A 25,305-nucleotide genomic window follows, 5' to 3' on the forward strand; every position below is an offset into this window, starting at 1 on the left:
CACGATATCTTCAATCATTTTATTTAACAACGCGATGCCCCATTGGCTCTGCATGATGGAGGAGTGCAGCCAAAAATGGTGAGGATAAGTGTGGCTTATTCAGAGTGAAGCCGAGTGGCTCTAAAGGTCTGCACATGTAAACAAGCTGCAGTGCTGGCGACTCACAAGTGGGTATCACACACTTCAATCAAGGTCAAAATCACCTTTTTGGAAGTACTATACATGCAAACCAAGAATAAGTAAGTCAAAGTATTTCCATTCTGCATTTATTAGAACCATCGGAGCCACATACAGACTTAAACACGGTTTAGTTTTCCTGCAGTAGCGGGGTGGAACGTTTCAAGCGATCTTCGGAACGATTAGATTTACAAGACAAGGCTTTCCTTGCATTTCAGAGTCTAAGCTTAATTATCTTTTACCAACAGATGCAATTTGGAATAGTGGCTACTTTCTTTTTTACAAAAGTGATCACTGATCATAAATGTGACTGATGCGTGCAATGAATTGAAAATGCTTAAACGGTTACTTAAACAGTTATTGCCACAGTAACATTAACCTATCTATGGAAAACAGTTAGTCAATCACTGCAAGTTATGTGCAGGATTTAACAATGTCGCTTAATACGACTGAAACATTGACTGATGTCGGTTTACCATGAGATTTATTTGTACTCCTGATTAACTCCCGGCTGAGGGATGGGTGTCCCACTAAGCAGGAGTAAGTGGTGTCACTGTTCCATTCCGCCGCTGAGACTCTCAACCTGCTGGTCACGACGTTGGAAGCATTCCCTTCCTCGCTATCTACTTGGGTTCGGTACCCGGCATCCAAAAGGGTGTCATTGGCCATCCAGCCAATGTAGATCTCAGCTGGGTAAAAGCTGGTGACGAGACACATCAGGGTCGCTGAATTCTCAGTGTCAATCTCGTCTGTCGATGGCTGCAGGAGATAAACCTGAGGAGGACGCATTTGGTCGTCTGCAAAGAGAATGATGTTTGTTTAACTGAGATCATGTTACATCTGCATTAGAATTTCATTGCTAATAATGCATATAGTTTATAAAATATTTCCTATCTGTCAGACTATGCAAATATTTCTGAATGCTACAGCATTTCATGTCCCCTACTTTGCTGGTTTAAATCTTGGAGCCAATCATACATTTTGCAAAGATTGCTATTCGTGGGGTGCAAATGATTCATCCACTTACAGTTCATCACTCTCATTTTCAGTAAAGAAGAAGCCACGGCTATTTGCTTTCCATGATTTCCTCATAGCGTTTTAACAAGCCATTCGGCCCAACAAGTCCATACCCACACGCCAAAGAGCATCCCTCCAAGACCCACTCCCGACAAAAGCACATTATTCATTGCCAATCCATCTAACATACACATATTTGGACTGTCGACGAGAGCTGGAGCTCGCAATGGAAGCCCACGTGAACATGGGAACCCTCTACACAGAGTTGGAATTGAACCTGTGCCCTGAGGCAGCAGTGCAAACCAGTGAGCCACTTGCTGCTGCTGACTTGGGGCCATTTAGTGTAATGCATTAATGGTTTGACAGGATTTTTTTCCATTGAACTAGTGTATGAGTCAGGCTTATATCAAAGTATCATAAATTACTATTTTTAGAAAGATACATACTGGACTGGAAACGTTCACCCTATTTTTCTCTCCATAGATTCTGCCATTCCTGCTCTGTTTCTTCGAAATATTTTTTTTATTTCAGACTTCCGAAATCAATTCTAGTTTGTTGTTATTGCAGTACCATCCCGACTTACCAATTTTCTTCTTGAGAGACGCTTTCATTGGTGTTGGTAATTCACTGTCTTCTACCAAGCAAACATATTCGGCACCGCTGTCCCATTCTGACGCAATGACTTTAAGTTTGCTCACAATGGTGAATTTGCTTCCGTTCCAATCAGGATTTTCTGTCTTGACTCCTTTCGTTCTTTCAGCCCCATTCACCTGCCAGAAAACGTTGATGTTTTCTAAGTTGCTATAAACGATTTCGCACACAATGGTCGCTGTCTTTTGCGTCCAAATCTCTTTGAATGGAGGTTTCAGTAGATTGACAGCAATATCGGTCTGACGGCAATCACCTGGAAACAGAAAGGAATGCATGTTTTCAGGCTGTGATATCGAAATCAATTCCAAAACACTACTAGAGTTGGAAATAGTTTTACTTACTGCGATCTGTTTTCTGAGATCGTTTAGGCTTAGTTAATCAGATGCTGTGTCCTCCTTTTCGTATTGGCTGCATTCACTCTGAATATTATGGATAAGCCTTCAGTAATATTTCCGATATAATCTTGAACAATTAGGAAACTGCTCTGCCTTGGGTATACTGAGGCCTAATGTCTCCGTTCGAGTGCTGCACATTTTCACCTATTGCAGTTACCAATGCCAGAAGATAGTTGCTGCCACATGAACTGCGGAATCCGATACCAGACGAGCAAACACATATCATACGTGTCTCCTGTTCATGAGCTAACATCATTTGCACTGTGTCAGAAAAACTCATGGAGAAATTGACCTGGTATCAAACTGCATTTTGATTGATTGCATCCTTTCAACAGATGTTGCTGTCCTATTTCCTTGGCAGGCTTTTATTTGAAAATAAAAGATGGTTGCTGCATGATTCAGTTCCAGTCAAGGGCCCATTCAAGAGATGTTTTTCATATTACTCTTCTTTGAAGAGTGTTAAGTGAGGAAATCTAAAATATTGCGAGCACATGTCTTTCAGTTCTCAACTCTGGTGTTGGGAATAGCCAAAACTAACAGTTATTCAGAGATGTGATAATTTTAAAGGAATGCATAACGTAGGGGAAAGCATGCATTTAGATTGCTAAAGGAAAAATGGTTGCTCTTAGTACAATAACAGTTACTTTCTTTGTGCATAACGTAAAGGACAAATGAAAAGAAGGTTCTTGAATGTTCTGCTTGTATTGTTACCTTAAATTTTCGTACAATTACACAATTCACAGAACGGGTTATCTCTGAACGTTTCAATAATACTTGTGAGGAATGATGCCCCGTGTCTATTCTGTAGTTCAAACGGCATAATTTTATTTTGTGCGCATATTGTAAAGCTTATGCGGTTCCTCTGTTATGTCAGTGCCTCTGTCAGGTTGTCTGGGCGGGAATATTGAAAAACTACTCCCTTGTTGACTGATATTACTGTCTCGCATTCCAAACTCTTAAGTATAAATACTTGCTTTTCCTCTGGCTGTCCTGAGTTCATCTCTTCCGCTGCGTCTCTGTTCAACCGAGGAGACTGTTAACATGAATTTGTCGATTCGCAACCTGAGTTCAGTCGCGCTCTATTACCATTTCTTCCTCAATAAGTGGTTCATATTTTACGTTCCATGATCAGTTCCATCCAAATAGTCTTGCTTTTTCACAACCTTTCAGCTAATACAATTAAGTGATAGTGGCGGGAATGGAATTGTGAAAAAAAACTGATCAGAATGAAATTAATCATCTAGAACATGGAACATGGAACATTACAACGCAGTACAAGTCCTTCGGCTCTCGATGCTTCCCCGACCTGTAAAACTACTCTGAAGCCAATTTAACCTACCCTATGCCATTCTCGTCTATATGCATATCCAAAGACCATGTCAATGCCCTTCAAGTTTGCGAGTCAAGTACTGCAGCAGGCAGTGCGTTCCATGTCTCTACTACTCTGTGAGTAAAGGAACTCCCTCAGACCTCTGTCCATATCAATCACGCTTAATTTAAAGCTACGTCCCTGCGTGCTATCCATTGCCATTCGAGGATAAAGGCTCTCATTGTCCACCCTATCTTAGCCTCTGGTTATCTTATATGTCTCAATGAAGTCACATCCCAAACTTCTTCACTCTGACGAAAATATTCTCAAGTCCATCAGCCTTTCCTCATAAGAACCTGCCTCTGTATCAGGCAGCATCCTAGTAAATCTCGTTTGAACCCTTTCCAAAACTTCCAAATCCTTCCAATAATGCGGTGACGAGAACATTACTCAATACTCCAAGTTTGGCCGCACCAGAACTTTGCACAGAGGCAATATGAACTCATGGTTCCGAAACTCAATCCCTCTACTACTCAAAACTAAAACAGCGTATGCCTTCTTCATAACTCTATTAACATGGGTGGCAACTTCCAAGGATCTCTGCACATGGACATTGAGATCCCTCTGCTCATCTGCACCACCAAAAATCTTAGCCCCTGTACTCTTGACTCATTTAACTCTTTTCATAGTGAACCATCTCACACTTTTCCGCATTAAACTCCACTTGGCACCCTCAATCCAGGTCTGCATCGTACCTCTGTCCCTCGGTAACCTACAACATCCTTTGTCACTATCCACAACTCTACTGGTCTTAGTGTCATCCGCCAATGTACCAATCCAGGTCATTTACAAAAATGACAATGAGTAGTGGACTCAAAACACATCCTTGCGGTACACCCATAGTAACTGAACTCCAGGACGAATATTTCCCATCAACCACAAACCTCTGTCTTCTTACAGCCCGTCAATTTCTCCTCACGTTGGAAACAGAAGTCAGAGTTTTATCAATTACTTTTGGAAGCAAGCAAATTCAGAATTTCAAATGCATGGCTGAGATGATTTTAGCAGGGACACCTTTGCATCGAAGATCTGAATTTAATACTATTAGCAGGAGAAAAACAGCATAAGCATCCCATTCTACAGCAAATGTGTAAGACTCCCAAACGTCCTTGCCAATGCAGAAGCGCAAATGCTTTTATTTTCAGCAAGACTCCTCAGATGGAAGACGAAACAAAGGGACTGTATGGAATTCATCTAAGTCTATGCTCATGTAACTTTCAACGAAACATCAGCTGAGGTAAATCACTGCACGAGTTTCAAGTTGATGGCTATTCCAGTGCATGGGTAGTCACCAAACGGAATCTACCATGCTCAGTGTTTGTGACCACATGTACGAGCAGTGTTTGCTCGGTTGGATCTTTGTTCTTTCTCCACTGTTCTATGTGATTTTCTGGTATCCGTCTGTCAAATCAACTGGTGTTCCATTCACATCTACACAATAAGAATCGGCAAGTGAATGACCAGAAGTTTGTCACAGCCCATTAATCTATTTCCTTGACCACAGACCAGAGATCAGTGTTGCAAATTGATGTATTGCTACTCGTTTCTTTACGGACATGAACAGGCTTCAGCACAGTGCATAATACAATCGGGTGAGATCCAGCAACTAAGCGGACAGCAGGAAGTACAACCAATTCCGTAATTTGCAAGAATTATTCTCGTCAATAACATAATTATTTGTCTGTTCATGTGACCTCCATGGGCGGAGGGCTGAAGAATATCATCCTTCAAATGCACAAGGTAATTCATGTGCATTAGTTCTACTCGTCGAGAAATGTTTGCATTTCTAAGTACCTTTCAGTTGACTGTCAGCAACCGCTCGAGCTGGTATCAAAGGAGGAGCATGAAGCAGTGACCGAAGCAAGCAAAACACAAAATCATTTTGACACAATCATCCTCTCAACAAATTTCATTGTTCTCGAAAGACAACACGCGTTCAAGCATTAATCTTGTGGTTAAGCCCTTTCTCTTAATATACGTTTTTAGTTAACTATTTTTCTCGTCAACCTGTTCAGATAACTCAACACACAACTCTGGAGGAGGTGGCAAGTAAACACGGGCATCTTGGTCCAGGATGCCACAAGAGGGCAATGCACCACAAGAGTTTCCTTCCATTTTTTATATCAGCAATCTTCACACTACTTGAGACCATGCGCTTGTTGAATGTTATTGCTTCTCCTGTTTACCTCATAGCCATGTGCAGTGTGCAAAAGTTGTTTCATTCCAAGAGAATTTTAAAATTGCTGGAACCTTAGAATGTTTGGTTAAGGTTTCATGTTCTGTTGATATTTAGCACAAAGTGTTAATGTTAAAAATGTTTGCTAGAACACTGTCCTTACCTTTCGGGCTCCTGATGACCCTTTTCACAGTGGACTGTGAAGGTGGATGCGAGGCAATACAGGTGTATTTTGCGCCGCTCTTCCATTCTGCTGAAGGTAAAATGAGGAGGCTCCGTGCGCTGTAGGTCAGGTCCTGTTCCAGAGCAGTGGGGAAATTGGTGATGTTCACGTTCACAGAAGCTCCGTCTTTCTCCCAGAAAATGCTTATTTTGTCAGGATAGAATCCTCTTAGCAAACATGTGAGAGTAGCAGAGCTGCTGTTCTGAATTTCTTCTGGTGATGGAGGCAGGAGGCGGATATATGGCTTCATTGATTTGACTGTAATAGAAATACATACAATTTTAGTATTTCCTCCTTAATAAAATGACATGTACAAATACATATTTCTTGTCACCAACCTCTTGCCATTCTTGTTCGTTTTGATACTGCAGTTGATGATTGATCCTGTTTTGCGGAACATGTGTATTCCGCCCCACTCTGCCACTCGTCCACGCTGCTAGTCAAGCGGCTGATCGTCACATATTGGTTTCTGTTCGCTGCTTCAGTTTGAACGCCTTCATTCCGCACCTTTCCATCCACCATCCAAGAGATAACTACCCCACTGGAAACTGTAGAAAGCACTTCGCAAACCAGAATGGCACTTTTATTGATCCAGATTTCTTCAACCAATGGATCCCTCAATAATACAGCGATCTCTGTTAGAGAGAAATCAGAGATTCAGATTCGGGTCCCTGTTCCAATAATGTAATCAGGAGTGCAACAAGAATGTCAAAATCAGTGAACAAGGATGGGATGAAAAATGCAACCGTCTCTCTTCCTCTTTCTCTCTCTCGTGTGTCTTGTGTTTGTTTGTGTGTGTATATACATATATATACACACACACACACATGTATACGCACACACGCATGCACACACACCAAATATGAAGTGCCATTGCTGCTTTTCAGGTTTATTGATTTGCATCATCATTTGCTTCTGCCAATAGAATTAAGAAACAGAGCAAGCAATAAGGAAAGTCAGAGAAACATTTGGATGAAAGAGGTGTTTCGTGTGGATCCGTGAAGTGATCATACATAGAGACAGATGCAGAGACAGGCAAACTGTGAGTCAGGTAGAAATATAGAGATATAAAGCTAGTGAATGGGAGCTTGAGATGACAGATCAAAGAAGCTAGCCAGAGAGGGACGGAGAGGGTTAGAGGGGAAGAAGATAAGAAACAGAGGCTTGGACACCTACAGGTGCAAATACTAAGAGAAGCAAAAGGAGCAACAGTAATTGATGCACGAGAAATTATTCCAATCTGCAGAAATAGGAAGATGAAAGTAGAAATAATTCCGAGATGTAGAGAAACATAGAAACCGAGACATGGACACATGATCAGTGAAAAGAAAGATGAAGTGACAGAACGACAGCGATCAGAGGAAGCAGAGACACACAGATAGATAGACAAAGACAGAGGAAAATACTAACAGGAATAAAAGAGAGTTCTAGAGCAAGGTAGACTGATAGAGACAGAGAAAATTTACCACATCGTGAGGTCGATGCATTTTAAACACAGAAGGTCATTGAGATCGTTATCCCTGATAGGTATTTTAAAGTCCTGTCTAAATGATGATCTATATAATGAATGTTCCAAATAAACATATTGGTGCATGCATGTTGTTTCTGTCGAACTTCTTCCAGTAACAAATGTCTATCTCTGTTCCACCAGACACCTTATCTCTCCCCTTAGCTACTCTGAACATTGTCCCCCCCAATACATCCTTTCTACAATTGCATGGCAGCAATCAGCAACAGAAAATACTAAATCCTCACTAGTGACAGTTTTACAAATAAGCATTGTTGAAAATGATTCCTTTGTGATGAAGTGTGTGCATTGTCAAGGCTTTATTTTGCTGCTCTGAATTGACTTGGAAAATAAGCAAAAGCGTTGTATAAAGAATTTTTAATACCGAGAATATCCAGAAACTCTGCCTAAACTTGTTAGTTAAGAGGTTTGCTCTCTAATCTCTCTCATTCAGTTGCTTTCTTCATAATGTCTCTATATCTGTCTCTTTTCCTCTGTCTTCTTCCAAGAACTTTGGTTATTTCAGTCAGACCTATACAGAGCAAAGGGGAATAATTTAAGATGTTATTCTCCACTATTTTTTTGAAAGAGCGGTTTTAGGTACCTGGTTCATTTCGACTCATTTTTGCTGCAACATTTCTCTGGACTACAAATTCCCATTGATATTACTCACTGCAACTAATTCAAGAATGCTTCATCCGCAGTAATAAACCAACAAAATAATTTTCCATCTTGTCTAATATTTATTACAAAACTGATTATGCTTATGAATGTGAGCCTGTGAGTTTGTTTAGTTTTCTTACCCGATGTTGAACTAATTTCTTTTCTCTGGTTACTACTGGTAGCAGAATGAGAAACTTGACAGCTGTACACAGAGTCGCTGTTCCATTCCCGCAGGGGCACTTTAAGCGAACTTGTCGAGCTAAAATCATCGGTCGCTGTTTTCGTTGGAGATGTAGTTGTAACGCCAGAACGTATGGTATTTCCGTTCTTCTGCCAGGTCACTGCAATGTTTTCAGGATAGTACCCAGTGATGAGACAAATCAGTTGAAGAAATCCATTTGCCCTCTGTTCTTCAGTTGCAGAGTAGTGTAGACTGATGATTGGTGGAGAAGGCTGTTTGCCTAAAATTACAAATTAAGACTTACTGTCTTGTGTATAGATGGCTACATTGTTTCGGTGATGTCATGTACAATCGATTACTCTGAAATAATACCCAAAAAAATCATATTATTGTATCAGAATATCATGTTGCTATAAGAGGTTCCTCGTAATGTTGGCATCATATTTAACCTTGAGGTGAGCTCCATAATTGTTCGAATGATAAATTCCAAGGAGCAGAAAGAAACATTTCAGTCAAATTCGTCCACGCTGACCAGTTTTCCCAAATTAAACATGTGCCATTTGGGTCATAGAATCATTGACAACAAAGAAACAAACGCTTTGGTCAAACTTGTCCATGCCGACCAGATATCTGAAATTAGTCTTGTCCCATTTGCCAGCACAGGCCCTCTATAACCTTCTTATTCATGTACCCATTCAAATGCGATTTAAATGTTGGAATTTTGCAAACCTCCAACTGGTAGCTCAATCCATGAACGCACCATCCTCAATGAGAAAAAAATATCATTTAGAAGTCTTTCATATCTTCCGCTCTCACCTTAATCCTCACCCTCTATCTTTGGACTCCCTCACACAGGGGAAAATACATTGTCTATTTAAGTTCTCATTACCATTCATAATGTTATAAACTTTGATAAGGTCACAAATCAGTTTCTGACGCACCAAGGGAAATAGTCCTAGCCAATTCAGCCTCTCCTATAGCTCAACCCTAGAAACGTCCTTGTAAATCTTTTCTGCAGTCTCTCAAGTTTCAGAACGTCCTTCCCAAAGCGGGGAGACCAGCATTGCAGACAATATTCCAAAAGCGGCCGAAGCAATTCCTGTACAGCTGTCACATGACCTCCCAACTCATATTCAGTGCACTGACCAATAACGGAAAGCATTCCAAGGGCCTTCTTCATTTGCTGATACTTAGTCCATATTCTACAAACATTTCCTCATTTACCTTCCGAAACTCATTTAAATTTTGTTACAGTACCATTTCTACCGCTTTCTCTGGAAGGTCATTTCATATACACATCATGCTCTGTGCAAAAAATAAAACCTGAACCGCAGATTCCTTTAAATCTTTTCCGTCTCACCTTAAACCTATCCATTCTAGATTTGACCTCATATCTCTTCGGGAATATACTTTGATATTTACCTTATACATTGTTCTCATGATTTTATAAACCTCTAAATGGTCGCCACTCAACTTCCTCGTTAAGACAACCTATTTTTATATCTAACTTCACTGTCTGATTTGACGGTGAGCTTATCTACTGCGCAAACATTGAGACAAATTTGTACAATGTAGAAAATGCATCCCTGGCCAAACTCCCACTTTCTAACTTTGGGTCTTCTAATCGCCTTCTGCCAATGTCTTAATCTCAGGCCAAGTACGTAGGACCGGCTCTCTGCTTTGGGATGTAATTTTGCCATGTCAAGCAATCCCTCGATTTCAGAATTCTCTTCCTTCTCCTCAACCTCTCAATGGCTTCACTCAACTCTAACTCTAAAATTTCCTCGAGCTGAAATCGTGTGAGAAATTTGTATTGATGCACGAGTCTCTGAAGAATTCCTCATTTCAACTGTCCCAAAACTAATCAATGTACTTTCAGCCTCCGAGACTCGACGTTCTGTATACGGCTCCCTAAACCTTGTCCCCTCTACTTATTAAAGCATTTCTTTCTATGTTAAAACAAAAACCAAGTCTTGAAATATTAATGATTTATTTCCAATAATCTGTTTTACATTTCTTGCTGACGAGGCAATTTGATCTCATATAATAATCAGGAAATAATTTTGAGCAAGCTCTTCATTTTGATATCATTGTGGTTTTGTTAAATCAACAGAAGTGCGTTTACACACCAGAGACAAAAGGAATCTGGAGGCCTTGTTCAAGTACTTGAGGGAGCACAATTGTTCCTTACTTAAGTAGAATCTCTACTATATTGAAACATGGAAACATAGAAGATAGGAACAGGAGCAGGCCATTCAGACCTTCGAGCCTGCTCTGACATTCTTCACGATCCTACTAATCGTCCAAATCAATAGCTTAATCCTGCTTTCTCCCCACAACATCTTACCCTATTCACTCCAAGTGCTGCGTCTCGCCGCCTGTTGTGCACATTCAATATATTAGTATCAACTACTTCCTGTGGTAATGAATTCCACATTCTCACCACTCTTTAGGTGAACAAACGTCTTCTCAAATTTCTCCTAAATGGCCCAGCTCGAATCCTCAGACTGTTTCCCCTGTTCTCGCCAACACATTGTACAGGTTGGCAGCACACATAGATCAATTCCCCATCATCGAACTGTGACTTCTATCACAGTTGTCAGAGTTTCACCAGGAGTAGAAATGAACACTTAACGCTTATTTTCTGGCCGAAATATTATTCTTAATTCCCATAACCTCATTTTTTTTCCCCAAAATTAGCTTTCAAAATGTTTCGCGCATTGCTGTTGTATAACGTACACACAGTGTTTCTGTGAGCATCCCTCCGTCTGGAGCCAAATTCCTTGAACCTAACATTTATCTCGATCATAAAAGACATCGCTTAATATTTCCCTTAATTTAGACGGTTTTTTTTTTCAAAAACAATTTCCCGTGTTCTCAATACAGACAAATGGATTTCTTTCCATTCAATTTCTGATTGGACCTCATAAATTTAAAGCATTCCTGTCAGGGAACGAGACCACATTTTCTTTTTATAGAGCATAGAATATGGAACATTACAGTGCAATACAGGCCCTTCAGCCCTCGATGTTGCACCGACCTGTGAAACTATTCTGAAGTCCATCTAACCTACATTATTCCACTTTCATTCGTATGCCGATCCAATGACCATTTAAATGTCCTTAACCTTGGCAATTCTACTACTGTTGCACGCAGGCCGTTTCATGCCCCTACTATTCACTGAATAATGAAAATATCTTTGAAATCTGTCCTTTACCTATCACTCCTCAATGTAAAGTTATGTCCCCTTGTGCTTGCCGTCACCATCCGAGGAAAAAGGCTCTCACTATTCGCCCTATCTAACCCTCTGATTATCATATATGTCTCAATTAAGCACCTCTCAACCTTCTTCTCTCTAGCGAAAACAACCACAAGTCCCTCAGCCTTCCCTCGTAAGATCTTCCTTCCATACCAGGCAACATCCTAATAAATCTCCTCTGAACCTTTTCCATCCTTCTTAGAATGTAGTGAACATAACTCTGCACAGTACTCCCAAGTGCGGCCGCAGCAGAGTTTTACACAGCTGCAGCATAATTTCATGGCTCCGAAACTCAATCCCTCCACTAATAAAAGTTAATACACCGTATGCCTTCTTAACAAACCTATCAACCTGGTTGATAACTTTCAGAGATGTACGGACATGGATACCGAGATCTCTCTGTGCATCCACACGACCAAAAATATTGCTATTAACACAGTGCTCTGCATTCCTGTCACTCCTTCCAAAGTGAATCACCTCACGCTTTTCCGCATTATATTCCATTTTCCATCTCTCAGCCCAGTTCGGCAGCTTATCTATGTCTCTATGTAATCCACAACATCCTTAATCACTATCAACAACCAACCTTAGTTTCATTCGCAAACTTACTAACCATCCTTCTGCGCCCTCGTCCAGGTCATTTATAAAAATGACAAACAGCAGTGCCTCCAAAATAGATCCTCGTGATACAAGACTATTAACTAAACTCCAGCATGAACATTTCTCATAATCACCAACCTCTGTCTTTTTTCATCTGGCCAATTTCTTATGGAAATCACTAGATTACCATCAATCCCGAGCTTCTGTATTTTCTTAAATAGCCTCCCGTGGGGTACCTTATCAAGTACCTTACTGAAATCCATAAACACCAAATCAAACGCTTTATCCTCATCCACTTGTTTGGTCACCTTCTCAAAGAGCTCAGTAAGGCTTGTGAGACACGTCCTACCCTTCACAAAACTGTGTCTACTGTCCCTAATGAACTTCATCCTCTCCAGATGATTATACATTCTATCTCTTATCATCTTTTCCAACATTTCACCCATAAACGAAGTAAGGCTCACTGCTCTATAATTACCTGAGTTGACTGTACTCACCTTCTTGAACAAGGGAACAACATTTGCTATTTTCCAGTCTTCTGGCACTATTCCTGTAGATAGTTAAGACACCAGGATCAAAGCCAAAGGCTTTTCAATCCCTTCTCCGGCTTCCCAGGGAATCCGAGGATAAATCCCATCCGGCCCAGTGGACTTATCTATTTTCAAACTTTCCAGAATTGCAAACACCTCCTCTTTGTGAACCTCAATCCCATCTAGTATAGTGGCCTGTATCTCTGCATTCTCCTCAACAACATAGTATTTTCCCAGTGTGAATACTGACGAAAAAGATTCATTTAGCCATTCCTCGCTTTTTCTTCTGACTCCACGCACAACTTCCCACTACTACCTTTGATTGCCATTAATCTTACTCTAGTCACTCTTTTATTCCTGATATACCGAAAGATAGCCTCAGGGTTTTCCTTGATTCCATCCGCCAATGACCTCTCATGTACCCTCCTGGTTCTTCTTAGCTCCCTCTTTATGTCTTTCCTGGCTAACTTGTAACTCGCAAGTGTTCTAACTGAGACTTCACGTCTCATCCCAACATAAGCCTTCTTCTTTGTCTTGACAAGAGACTCAAATTCGTTACTAAACCACGGCTGCCTCGCCCGACAACTTCCGTCTGCCTGACGTGTATATAATTAACAAGGATGCACAGTAGCTGTTCCTTGAATAAGCTCCACATTTCAATTGTGCTGGTCCTCTGCAGTTTCCTTCCCCATCCTATGCGTCCTAATTCTTGCCTAATCGCATCAAAATTGCTTCACCCCCATAGATGACTCCTGGCCCTTTCCATCGTTAACCTGAACAAATATGTTCTACACAAAAGCTGTTGTCACCAATGGCAACCAGCTGACCACACTGTTCACAAGTTGGTGTTTACTCGTGACCTTGTTATAGTCACCAGAATACTTAATGCAGCCATCAGCAGGACCACCTGCTTGTTCCATCAAATCAACTACTCTCTCGAAAATATCTCAGCTGACCTGTGACCAGAAATTCCAAGCTCTTCAAAGGTATTCTAGATTATTCTGCAATTCTCAATGCTGGGATCCCATCTCCAAAATCTTTCAAGTAAATCTGATCTGAACTCTGCTGCCCAGATCCTAAAGCATTGTTTGGGTCACCATGTGTAACAATACAATAGGGAGAGCATAAAGGAAGACATTGCGACAGCTTGTAAGAAAATCACGAAAATCATTATGCGAGCTATTATCTGTAAAATAACTGTGAAAGTTAGATGTGTAAAGACAGCCCACGTGTGGAGCTCATAAAAATAGATCTGGCAATCATTCATTCGAATCGCAAGTTTTCAGCCTCTGTTGAACATCCTGCAATGGTGGAATGAGATCGGATTAACTCATTATTTCATTGCAAAGGCGCCCACAGGGATCAGCAACATTACCTCCATTGCATGATATAATCAATTTGAGAGATAGACAACTTTTTTTTAAAAATAAACACCACATTCTGTCGGCACGAAATCAGAGCTGGCTGAAGTGAACTGGAAAATCAGATGGAGGAGAATTCAATCATGATAAAGTGGCAAACATCTAAGGAGACATTTCAGATCACTTAAACAGGTGCATTCCAAAGAGTAAGCAATATTCCAAGGTTCAGAACTGCTTTCTGTGGTTTAAGATAATATCTACATTAAGGAAAACGTATGTGACTGTGGATAAACAGGTGTTAAGTCAGAAAATTAGACAGAATATTAAAATGTTCGGAAACGAAATGTCTGAAAATTAAGAAAAAAAGATTGAATCATCAGAATATGATAGGAAGCTAACCAGTGAGTTAAAAAAGAGAGAGGACGAGGTCCTGTAACTATTTCGAAAATAAAATAATTTACAAAGTGAACGTTAGTCATGCAAGAAATGAATGTTTGAAAAATCATGCTGTCAAACGCAGCAGAGAAGAAATAAATAGAACACTCATTTTCCAACAATTTTCATGAAAGAGAATACAAGCAGCTTTCTCGAATCGGCAAATCAAAGGAAGGGCAAAAGCAGGGAAATGACATGCAACAGAGAAACGGTCCTGCATAAATAGTTGCAGCTGCGGGCCGAGACCTGCCTGTCCCCTCGTGACATTATCCCTGCGTCCAAAGTGAAAATGTCATTCAAATAACTGACATTTTGTGTTGACTGTTGCAGATCATCTCCAATGCTGGGAAGGCCCTTTAGATTGCAACGCATCACATTTAATAAGTTTATCAAAACAGTTTGAGACAGCGAGCAAGAAATGGCACAAGTCAGTTTGCAATATTAGAAGCTGTTTAAAATAAGGTGCAACTGGACAAGTTCAAAAAAAATCACGGCTTTATGAACGGGAAATCATGTTTAAGAAATCTACTGGATAAAAGGGGAATCGTCGGTTGCCGTGCGTGTTGATTTCCCGTAAATATTCAATAAAATGCCAAATCAAAGGTGATAGTGGATAATGAAAGACAGAGGACTGTACAATACTGAAATGGACAGGAGAATAGCTGAAATTGACAGTAGGTGTGCAGGAGTAATCCTAAGGTTGGCAAGTGGTGTGCCAGAGGGACTGTTGGAGGAATTGCAACTGTTCGTAATTTATGTGTTGGATTAAGTGGAACATGCTCCGTTTGCAAAACATAACAAGCTCTCAAAAATAAAAAGAGGCATTAAGTCATCAGAGGGCCCAATTAAACTACAAGAATATCTTGACACGTGTGAATAAGAACACGGAAAATGACGTGCAATGTAGTTATTTGGTGAAAGGGATGAATATCTAGCAAGAGGAATTGAAAAGAACAATCAAAATGATGACATTTTGTGCAACTCTGAGTTGCAGAAAGATGATGGTGTCCAAAAGGATGGATCACTTGACGTTAGCACATCTGGCCAGCAAATAATTAAGGAAACTAAAACAATGATATCATTTATCAAATGGGAAACTGGACGGGAATGTGCAGAAGCTTTTTTTTTCCAGATAAACCAGGTACATAAAAGATTCCTCCTGGACTGTGTGGTGCGTCTGATTGGTCATCTCAGTTACATGAGATGTAAATGCATCAGAGGCCGTTCAGGAAAGGGTTACCTGACAATTCCCTGGAATGAAAAATTGCCTTTGTCGGAATGGCTTTCCAGCCCTCCTGACGGAATCGATACTTGAATGCTGCATATGTACGTGGATATGCCATGATTAGGTCTATTAATGTAAATCAGGTGAAGTTAGGATACAATTTCCCAGTAATAAGAAAGACATTCAAGGAAAGGCAGAATTAATGAACCCTGTGGAGCAGCAAGAGGTTGTAACTTTTATTTATAAAACTGCATGTCGGACCGAACGATGGGTTTGGTACAACTTGCCAATAACTACAATAACATTGCGAAATCATAATGAAGAACATAGTCAGGTTTACACCATATTTTATAGGGTGAAGTGCATTGTACCCTGACTTTGTTGAAACGAAAAGAAAGCTGCCTCAGTTGGCGAAGCCCATATCCCTTTTTTTAAAAACAATCTATTAAACAGATGGGCTTTAGACATGCAAGATTCATAATAAAAGTAGAATTCCCAGAATTAATGGAAAGGAAAGGAATTTCCACGAAATAATGGATACTTCCCAGACACACTGGTGCATTACGGTGATTAATATTTGGCAGAACTATAAAAATGACAGAACTCTGTAAATACTGACAGACGTAGCAATGAAATAACAAGTTCGAACAAGTGACACTAATTAGCTAGAAGATATCCATTAATGTCGATATTAACTTCATACTGCTGGGAAACTTGGAATATTAAAAAACATTTTTCATGTCAAAGAAACTGGCATAGACAGTATCCAATTGTATTTTTTTCAATGTTTACAGTTAGAGAAAACAAATGTCAAAGTAAACCAGAAAATCTCTTTCGTCTATTTCAGTTAAATACATTTGAACCTCGGTTTTCATCATCTCAGCATTCCATGGAATGCCCAAAGACACTACTAACTGAAAGAAATGAAGTTATTGGCTGAGACAGCATACTCTTACCAGACCACAGGGGCTGCTGTCTCATGAGAGGGAAATGACTGTTGGTGATTTAACCTGAGGGCCATCACATCTCAGGGGATGGACGTGGCTGAGAAGGAGAGTCCTTTATGATAACCTCAAACCAAAAATGGGAATTGAACCCATGCTGCTGGTATCACATTGCTCTACAAACCAACAATTGAGCCAACTGGGGTAATCCAATCCCCCAGGTAAAATAGCATGCATAAAAAATTAGTGTTGTTCAAGCAGGGAGGAAAATAATTGTTTTTGGAGGATTTCAGGTGGGAACAAATTACCTAAGCCAAATAATTGTCTCACTGAGCCTTTCTCTGTCCTACTAGAACGTGTCCTATCTCCAATTGACTTTTCTGCATTGATGATGAAATTCTTGAAACTCTGAAACTTTTTTTTCATAACCATATGTGTACATTATTTTCCTTTATGCATAGAGTTCATCTGACCATACTGAGTACCAAACTAATTCTTGGGTCAACAGGACTGATCTGTTCATAGAGACTAAATTCAATCGGACCATATTCACTGGAGAGCAAAAGCATGAGGGGACGCTCATAGATAGTCACAAAATTCTAATAAGATCATGAGAAATTTGTTCACCAGGAGACGGGTGAACCGATGAGATTCTCTGTCAGAGAAAACTGTTGAGGTCAAACCATTGATGGTTTTTGAGACCAATTCAAAAATATATTTAGGGCAAATGGATGAAACAGCTTCAGAGAACCCGGATACAGAGATTGAGTTAACTGATTCATCATGGATGGACGGACAGATGGTCGGATGTCATGGTGGCTCAGTGGTTAGCACTGTTGCCTCGCCATACGCAGGATAAAGATTTAGTTCCAGTCTTTGGCGACTGTCTGTGTGGCGTTTGTAAATTCGCCCCGTGTCTGCATGGGTTTCCTCTGGGTGCTCCACTTTACTCCCACGGTCTGACGATCTACGGGTTAGGTCAATTAGCTGCAGTAAATTGCCCATAGAGTTCAGCGGTGTGTAGGTCAGGTGTAAATGTAGAGTGTTGGGTGGGTTACTCATGAAAGGGTCAGTATCAACTTTTTGGGCCGAATCACCTGCTTACACACTGTAGTCATTCTGTCTTAATTATGTTGGAGTAATTTCAAAAGGTCTGGTCTTCTGTGACGCCAATTTACTGAATTTCCGTGTTTCATTCGGATGGTTATTCTTCAGATTAATATAATTTGGTAGTCATCCCAGCTGATCTGTTGTCCCCCAAAATTCACTGCATAATTCCCCTTACGGGAAGGTGGAGAACAGTTAATTTCTCAGATTGTCCCGGCCAGATTTGAATTTGGGTAAAAAAGTTTAGCAATTTTGCTTTAACACATATTTTAGCCTTTTGCATGCAAAATAACAGAGTCTGGTAGTTTTGGCCTAGAAGAAGTTTCCGAAGTAGAGTAAGTGATCACTGTAGTGGCAAACATAGTCCTATTAATGTATGAGTCAAAATAAATTTACACAGACTTGTATAATAGATAACAAAAGAATAAAATGTGTAAAGTTTTTAACGATTGTAGAGAAACGTGACATGGCATAAAAAAAACTTTTCATTGGCGTGAAAAAATATCAGGTAAAATAATTAAATTTGCATGGCATAAACGCACCCAATTCAAAGAGACAGAGCTATTTTCTGGAAATTTACCACGACACGAACAATATCGCAGTGGAAAGTGTTAATCCTTTTCAGTTAAAATGACAGTACCTTCTGCCTGGGCAAACTATTCTACGCACCCTCTAGATGCACTAAAATCATTTTCTATGTTCACACATTAGTCTAAGAATGCCCAAATTGCAGAAGTTGTTTAGCAGAGTGAATGCTTCCTGTTGTGGGATTGATTCCACGGCAAAGCTGCATTTTTTTTTATTTGGAGGTGCCTGTGTTGAACTGGGTGGACAAGGTCAAAAGTCACACGACATCAGGTTATAGTCAAACAGGTCTTCTTTTTAAATCACAAACTTTCTTATCTCTGCCCCTTTGTCAGGTGAAGCCTGATTTCTGACCTTTTTTTTTGTTAGTTGTTGTCAATTGTGAACTACTGATTTGGGATTCCCCTATTATTCCCTGCACTCGTAAATACCTGTCCAAGAATACGACAGCAAGGTGACTGCATCACAAAAGCAATGCTGTAGTGCACACATCGACTTATTGATCCTATTTCGTTAGGTATGATGTCCTGAGGATCCATGAGGGCAAGGCAAAAGACTATTTAGACAGGTTGCTTGATGTGGTTAAAAGAATTCAATCGGACAGCAATGAATATTATCAGTAAGGCAAAGAATATTCTACTTTAGGAATTAATATCGTACAGATCGGCTACCTGTTTTCCACTTTAATGTCAAGTAAACATTTTACACTAAAGCCATAGTGGGTTCAAAATTCTCAAATATTCGACCCCCTCTTAAACACAACAAACTTCGACCCACAGATGGACATGTACCTGGGAGAGCATGTTTCAGATAATCTGGATTCATGTTAAATTACAGTGAAATTACTCTCCGCTAGTTGTCTGAAATAGGGCACTCGTAAAATCAGTGCACAATTATTCACTATTTTGTGGAAATGGAGCAGACGAACTTCAGCTCCAATCAACCTTTACCAAGCCCACGTTTGGTGAGCTACAATTGTTCCAGTTTCAAAATTGGACGGTCCATTTGCTGATTTTGTGATAATGTTAATGTAATCGAAATTATGTTAAATAATGAGGCTTGTTTTTCGAAACATTGATTTTGGACACAATCCAAAACATTAATGTTAGCAGCAAGTTTTCCTCAATCTAGACTTGCATTAGTTGTTCAGATTAGAAGTTTTGCATACCATTGGCACACTGGCATGCCTTAGTACAGCTTCACATCGTGGGCAGTTTCCTGCGTAAACAGCGAAAGCCATCATCTACGCAAATAAAATCTTACATACTCTATGCCAAGCAAGTTAAACATTTAGATACTGTATTGGCTTGTTCTCAGCTACATTTACGTCTATATTTGTATATTAGCATAAATTGACTCAAACAAAATCTGCAAATGAGTTTGAAATGGAAGACGCATAAATTATAGTACGCAACATATGTCGATTAGAAAACGTTCTGACTCTCATGTTGTGCAGTTGAGCCTGTTTTAATGAGAAAACTTTTTTTTAAATAACTAAACTGCAAAATCGTAGCGATAAGTAGCAAAAGGGTCACTTACCAGGTTTCACAGTCAGAATGGTGCCGCCTCCTTCAATATAGCTATCACAGTCCATCAGCTCCCATTCACCGCCATGCAAAAAGTGTCAGTGAACCAGAAGTCCAATAATCAATATACCAAAACAAATCCTCTCCACTATTTTCCATATATATTCACAGCATTAACAAATCTTCATTTGTTAACAATTTAAATCCATTCATATACCCACTATCTCCAATGCCAGTTTGAGTGACATTGGAAACGTTAGCATGCTGATCTATAACCAACGTGAAACTTGTATACAATTCCATAATGGAACGAATTGGAATTGATGTTAACTCTATGAAGCAGCATTCATGACAGAAAGTTGATTATGGAATCATGTTCACCAGAAGCAAAAAAAGGAATAACTGTCCGAGAGGTTTGTGCTCTGGCTTGTGTCACTGTGCAATTCCAGCTACACATTGTTTCACACCAGCACAAGAAATCCATTGTTGCAAATATAAGTGAAGATTCTTCAAATGCTCCCAAGATATTGATTGATTGATCCAGCAAGTGTGACGCAAATCACTCCCTTTATATATTGTATTCCCAGTCACGTTTATAATTATCAGCCACTCTTCAAATAGTGAATACTTATCTATATTGCTTTCTGAATATGATTTTAACAGTCGCATAATAATCAGCTAAAGGAGTATGAAAATCAGTCTATAGCAGTTGCCAGGCCCTAAAAGTTGCAAGAAATATTTCAGTATGAGGTACTTAAGCATGCAGATAATAATTTATATGAGCAGTGGATTCACATGTGGCAGGACGTTTCTGTATTGCGGGAATCACAGATTAGTCACTGTGGTATAACAGTAACACAGTCACACACAGCAATGCAAAAACTTCCCATTGCCATTCATACAAAAACACCAAGTCGATGCACAAACTGCAATCTGGATTCCTACCAATGTGCACCTTCTCACATTTATTTCAGAAAACCAAATTTGATATCCATCCAAACTCCAGAATAGCTGGCCATCCTGCTAACCAATAAATCAAAGTGTTTGCGGTTCTGGTAACAATGTGTGCTGGTAGTTTCTGTATTACAGACGTCGAGTTATTGATTGCTGTGGTCATCCCAGCTGTACACAGTGATACATCCCAGTGCAAAAATAAATGCTCGCACATTACTATAAGTTCAACAACTGCACTGAATATCCAAGAGCGCCTTCTCTGAATTTCCCTGCTGAATTTTGTTAAGTATCTTTTAGAACTTGACTCCTGCTATTCTGTTTCATGAACAGTGGCCTCAAAGTGCATGTTGAGCGTTGACAAGACAAAACAAGGCAAATTTGCTTCACGGAAGATCTGAAGGTGTTTTTGTATTGGTGGAGGATCAGGTTTATCACTGTGATAACTATACGCTTCACAGTGATATGTACCACTGTCTTCAACTCTTAGGTCACTAATTCGCAAGGAAAAGGACTTTGATGCCGTATTCTTTGTGTCCGAGTATCGTCCGCCAGTTGATAAGCTCGCCTTCTTTGTTGCGCCCTTTTTTGTGAAATACCAGTACGTGCTACCCAATGCACAGCTGGAACCTTTTAGGACGCAATTGATGGTCAGTGATTCGCCTGCCTCCTTTGTTGTCGTTGTCGGTGTTTGTTCAACCCGTTGAGTAAAGACATCTGTGCGGAGAAAAATATATTTAATACATGACATTTATTTCTCATCGGGAGAGTTTCAGACAAGGACATTTCAATAATATAAACATGGTCCTTATATGCGTAACATCTATAAGAAACCGTACTTACTTGGTAACCAGGCTAAAAGGCACGAAAACAAGAAAATATTCATTGTTTCTGCACCAACAGACAGAACTTCATACGCAGTCAATGCTGGAATTAAAACCTGTTCTGTGTAACAGTGTGTGTCGGAGCACCGACCTTATAAACCACGGGAGACTCTGCTCATTTGCATCTGTGGAGCGAGAAACCAATCACGTTGACTCTAACTCACGAATTGTGACGGGCTGAGCTTTATGCAGACGAACCAACATCACATCATGGAAATCTGCATCAATTGAGAATAGAGACATTAACATCATGTGCTTATTTCCTTGTCTTTAACTTGGTGACATTTTAATTTCATATCCGTGAACATTTGTCAAGTTCAGGCAGCGAATTCACGAACAAAGGGGGCACTTAAATAATTAAGACTGAAACCCACACATGGTGACCTCTGACAACCGAGTGGTCACGCAGTCTTATGTATGCATGCAATGCTCGCTAGAACCATAAAATTAGAAACATCCAATTTAATTGGCGTCTCTCGTTCCTTGAAAATTTCGCATGAAATGTGTGTCAATATTTGAAAGTCTTTGACTGTTAGTAGCTATGAAAGTAAGTACAGATTTTGCAGAATTCAAAATTTGAAACTGGTCAGTGAAGTCAATTCAAGAATTCAGAACAGAGAAAACACGAAAAAAGAGACGAAATTCAGCCTGTTTAAAAATGGATAGAAGCTTCTCGTCACGTTGACATCATCCATTTGGGTATAATCTTCGAGATGATGCTGCTGAAACTTGGATGTTATGTTCAACTGCAAATATGGTTTGCAATTCAGAAGATCAAAGCGATATTGATAGATTGGTGTGATTTAGTTCAAAAGCAGCAGACAGAACTCAGGAGCAAGTGTAAAATGTTTTTGGCATTTGTTAATCAAAAGAGGATTCGATATGCGTTGAATTGTTCAAAGTGTTTTGTTTCGTTGAGGAAGGCGCCTTTTTGAGCATAACGTTAGAGCTTGGTAGGATTTCACAAAGAGTCAAATGAAATTCCAGTTCATGCTTGTTAAATCAATTCAAAATGGTGCAAATGATAAATCCCAACACTATATCACAGATCAGCGTTTGACTCCACCAAAGAGTTTGTATGCTGTGATTTCAAAGCTTGCACCAACGATTATCCAGAATGTTGACTGACGTGGAAATATTAATATGATGACTACATGGAAAATGAGCTTTCTTTATTCAAAGAACTGCAATTGTTGGCCCACATAATATGCGTTTGAATTATGAACAGGCGGAAAATGTTTGCATCGAGAAAGAGAACTTCGAGAGATTGCATAAGCTGGAAACAGGAGCCGTGCATATACGTTTAAATGTGAAATCTTTGTCGGGGGAAGCAGCCACACCCTCGCAGACAGCGTTATGATGCTGTGAAAACTTTTACCAGGGTTGTGGTTTCATATCATGATATTTCATCAGATGGGCTCCGATTAAAACACATGGCGTGAAGTCTTAACTTTGTTCTGATCTTCTCAGAGACTGCTAACGTTGTTTAGCATTTTCAGTGTATTCTATTTGCTCGTTTTTAATGCAAAACGTTCAGCATCATCGCATGCTGTTTGCCATGTGGAGGTGGAGTGGAGGGAATCGGAGTTCTTGAGGCTGCTTGGCTGAAACTGAGTAATATCGAATTTCTTCCTGATTATTATCCGTTTATTTCTTCAGAAGAGGCAACAAGAATGCCCCCCCCCCCCCTCCCCACCCCCGCATTTCTAGCCCTGCTACAGCATTCAAGAAGATGATGGCTGATCTGAAATTAACCTCAACTCCACATTCCTGTATACTGAATAATGTTTCATCGCCTTGAAATCAATAATTCATTTACCTTTCCTTATAAATATTTAATACCGTTCTGATTTCTCTATCTTTGTGGAAGAGCATTCCAAAGACTCACAATATATATAAGCAATTCTTTCCCTTTCATGTCTGTCTGAAATGGACGAGTCCTTGTGTTAAAACTATGATTTCTTTTCGTTATTTCCCCAAAAAAGGAAACAATCTTTCATCATCGACCCCGCCTATTTTCCTCAGCACTCCATATGTTTCAATTAAGTGAACTCTGTCTCTGCTTAATTCCAGAATATGCAGACCTCGCCTCTCTCCCCTATTTTCTCTTCTTTCTCATTAACATTTCCATAAGCACAGTGGCCAACACTGTCCAACATATATCTGATTTTTATCTTAGCAATGCCCTATATAACAGAAGCTGTTATAGTGTTGCAGTGCACTGCTGTCACAAAAACACATAAGTTTCATTTAACTTTCTTGACTAATGTCCATTCTGAAAGCCAGATCTCTCTGCATGTGAGAACGTTGTACTTTATTAACATCATGATAATAGGTTTTATTATTGATTAGTGTGCCTTAACTTTTATCCTGGATCGCAATGGTTCATTTTATGGTATTCACTCATTATAAGCTGAGTTTTCCTCAATAATAGCGTCTTAATTAAACCAGGTCTGAAAATCAGCCTTCTATCGAATTTAGTCTGATCCGTTGTTTCCAATGTTTCTGGAGAATATTCTGAAACTACACAAGGCACTTGATAGCCAGCGTAGAAATGAAAAATAGGCAGGATGAACACGTGGCTTGAGGGTTGTTGTAGGAGGGAGGGGGTTCAGATTTGTTGGACATTGGGACCGATTCTGGGGATGGTAGGACTATTACAAAATGGACAGTCTACATCTGAAACAGATTGGAACCAATGTCCTTGGGGGAGGTTTTGCTACTACTGTTGGGGAGGTTTTAAACTAATGTGGCAGGGGTAGTGGGAACCAGAAGAGAAGAGAATTAGATAGCGATGTGTATACTAGATATGTAAGAATCATAAAGATAGCATTAATAAGTGGAAGAGTAGGCAGATAACAGATGAATTGCAAAAGAACTGGTGACCTGAAGTGTATCTACATTAATGAAAGGAGTATCGTGTGTAAGGTAGATAAACTTAGGACTTGGATTGGTACCTGTGAGTATGACGTATTGCAATCATAGAGACTTGGTTGAAAGAAGGTCATTATTGGCAACTAGATGTTCCAGGGTATAGGGTGCAGGGAAGTTTTATGAGGATGTTGCCTGGTATGGTTCTAGCTATGAAGAGAGGATGAAAACGTTAGGACTGTGTTCATTAGAAAAAGGGGGTACCTGATTGAGGTATATACAAAGTCATGAAGGGTATAGACAGGGTGGATGGAGGCAAGCTTTTTCCCAGGTTTCAATAACAAGAGGTGAAATGTTTAAGGGGGATTAGATTAGAAACAGGCCCTTCCGCCCAACAAGTCCACACCGACCCGCCACCCACCCATAGCCCTACATTTACCCCTTACCTAACACTACGGGGCAATTTAGCATGGCCAATTCACCTGACCTGTACAGGTTTGGACTGTGGGAGGAAAGCGGAGCACCCGGAGGAAACCCACGCAGACACGGGGAGAATGTGCAAACTCCACACAGTCAGTCGCCTGAGGCGGGAATTGAACCCGGGTCTCTGGCACTGTGAGGCAGCAGTGCTAACCACTGGGGCAACGTGCCGCCCACACGCGGCACGC

The 25,305-nt window shown here is 40.1% G+C and overlaps 1 long non-coding RNA gene and 1 gene segment (V, D, J or C); one reads left to right on the forward strand and one right to left on the reverse strand.

The window, feature by feature from the left end:
* Positions 1 to 21,864, reverse strand: part of LOC122543616 (Ig heavy chain C region, membrane-bound form-like) — a 39,188-nt gene extending 17,324 nt beyond the window's left edge. Inside the window, 8 exon segments of the C gene segment in view lie at positions 654 to 974; positions 1,778 to 2,098; positions 5,949 to 6,266; positions 6,347 to 6,643; positions 8,319 to 8,639; positions 21,070 to 21,101; positions 21,197 to 21,599; positions 21,726 to 21,864. Coding sequence covers positions 654 to 974; positions 1,778 to 2,098; positions 5,949 to 6,266; positions 6,347 to 6,643; positions 8,319 to 8,639; positions 21,070 to 21,101; positions 21,197 to 21,599; positions 21,726 to 21,768 — 2,056 coding nt within the window.
* LOC148143537 (uncharacterized) overlaps positions 1 to 25,305 on the forward strand; it is a 551,904-nt gene that overhangs the window by 507,519 nt on the left and 19,080 nt on the right. The window lies entirely within an intron of this gene.

Source organism: Chiloscyllium plagiosum, unplaced genomic scaffold, assembly GCF_037043375.1.
Source record: "Chiloscyllium plagiosum isolate Xiang-an unplaced genomic scaffold, Cpla_swu_hap1 HiC_scaffold_27, whole genome shotgun sequence".
NCBI classification, from domain to species: domain Eukaryota; kingdom Metazoa; phylum Chordata; class Chondrichthyes; order Orectolobiformes; family Hemiscylliidae; genus Chiloscyllium; species Chiloscyllium plagiosum.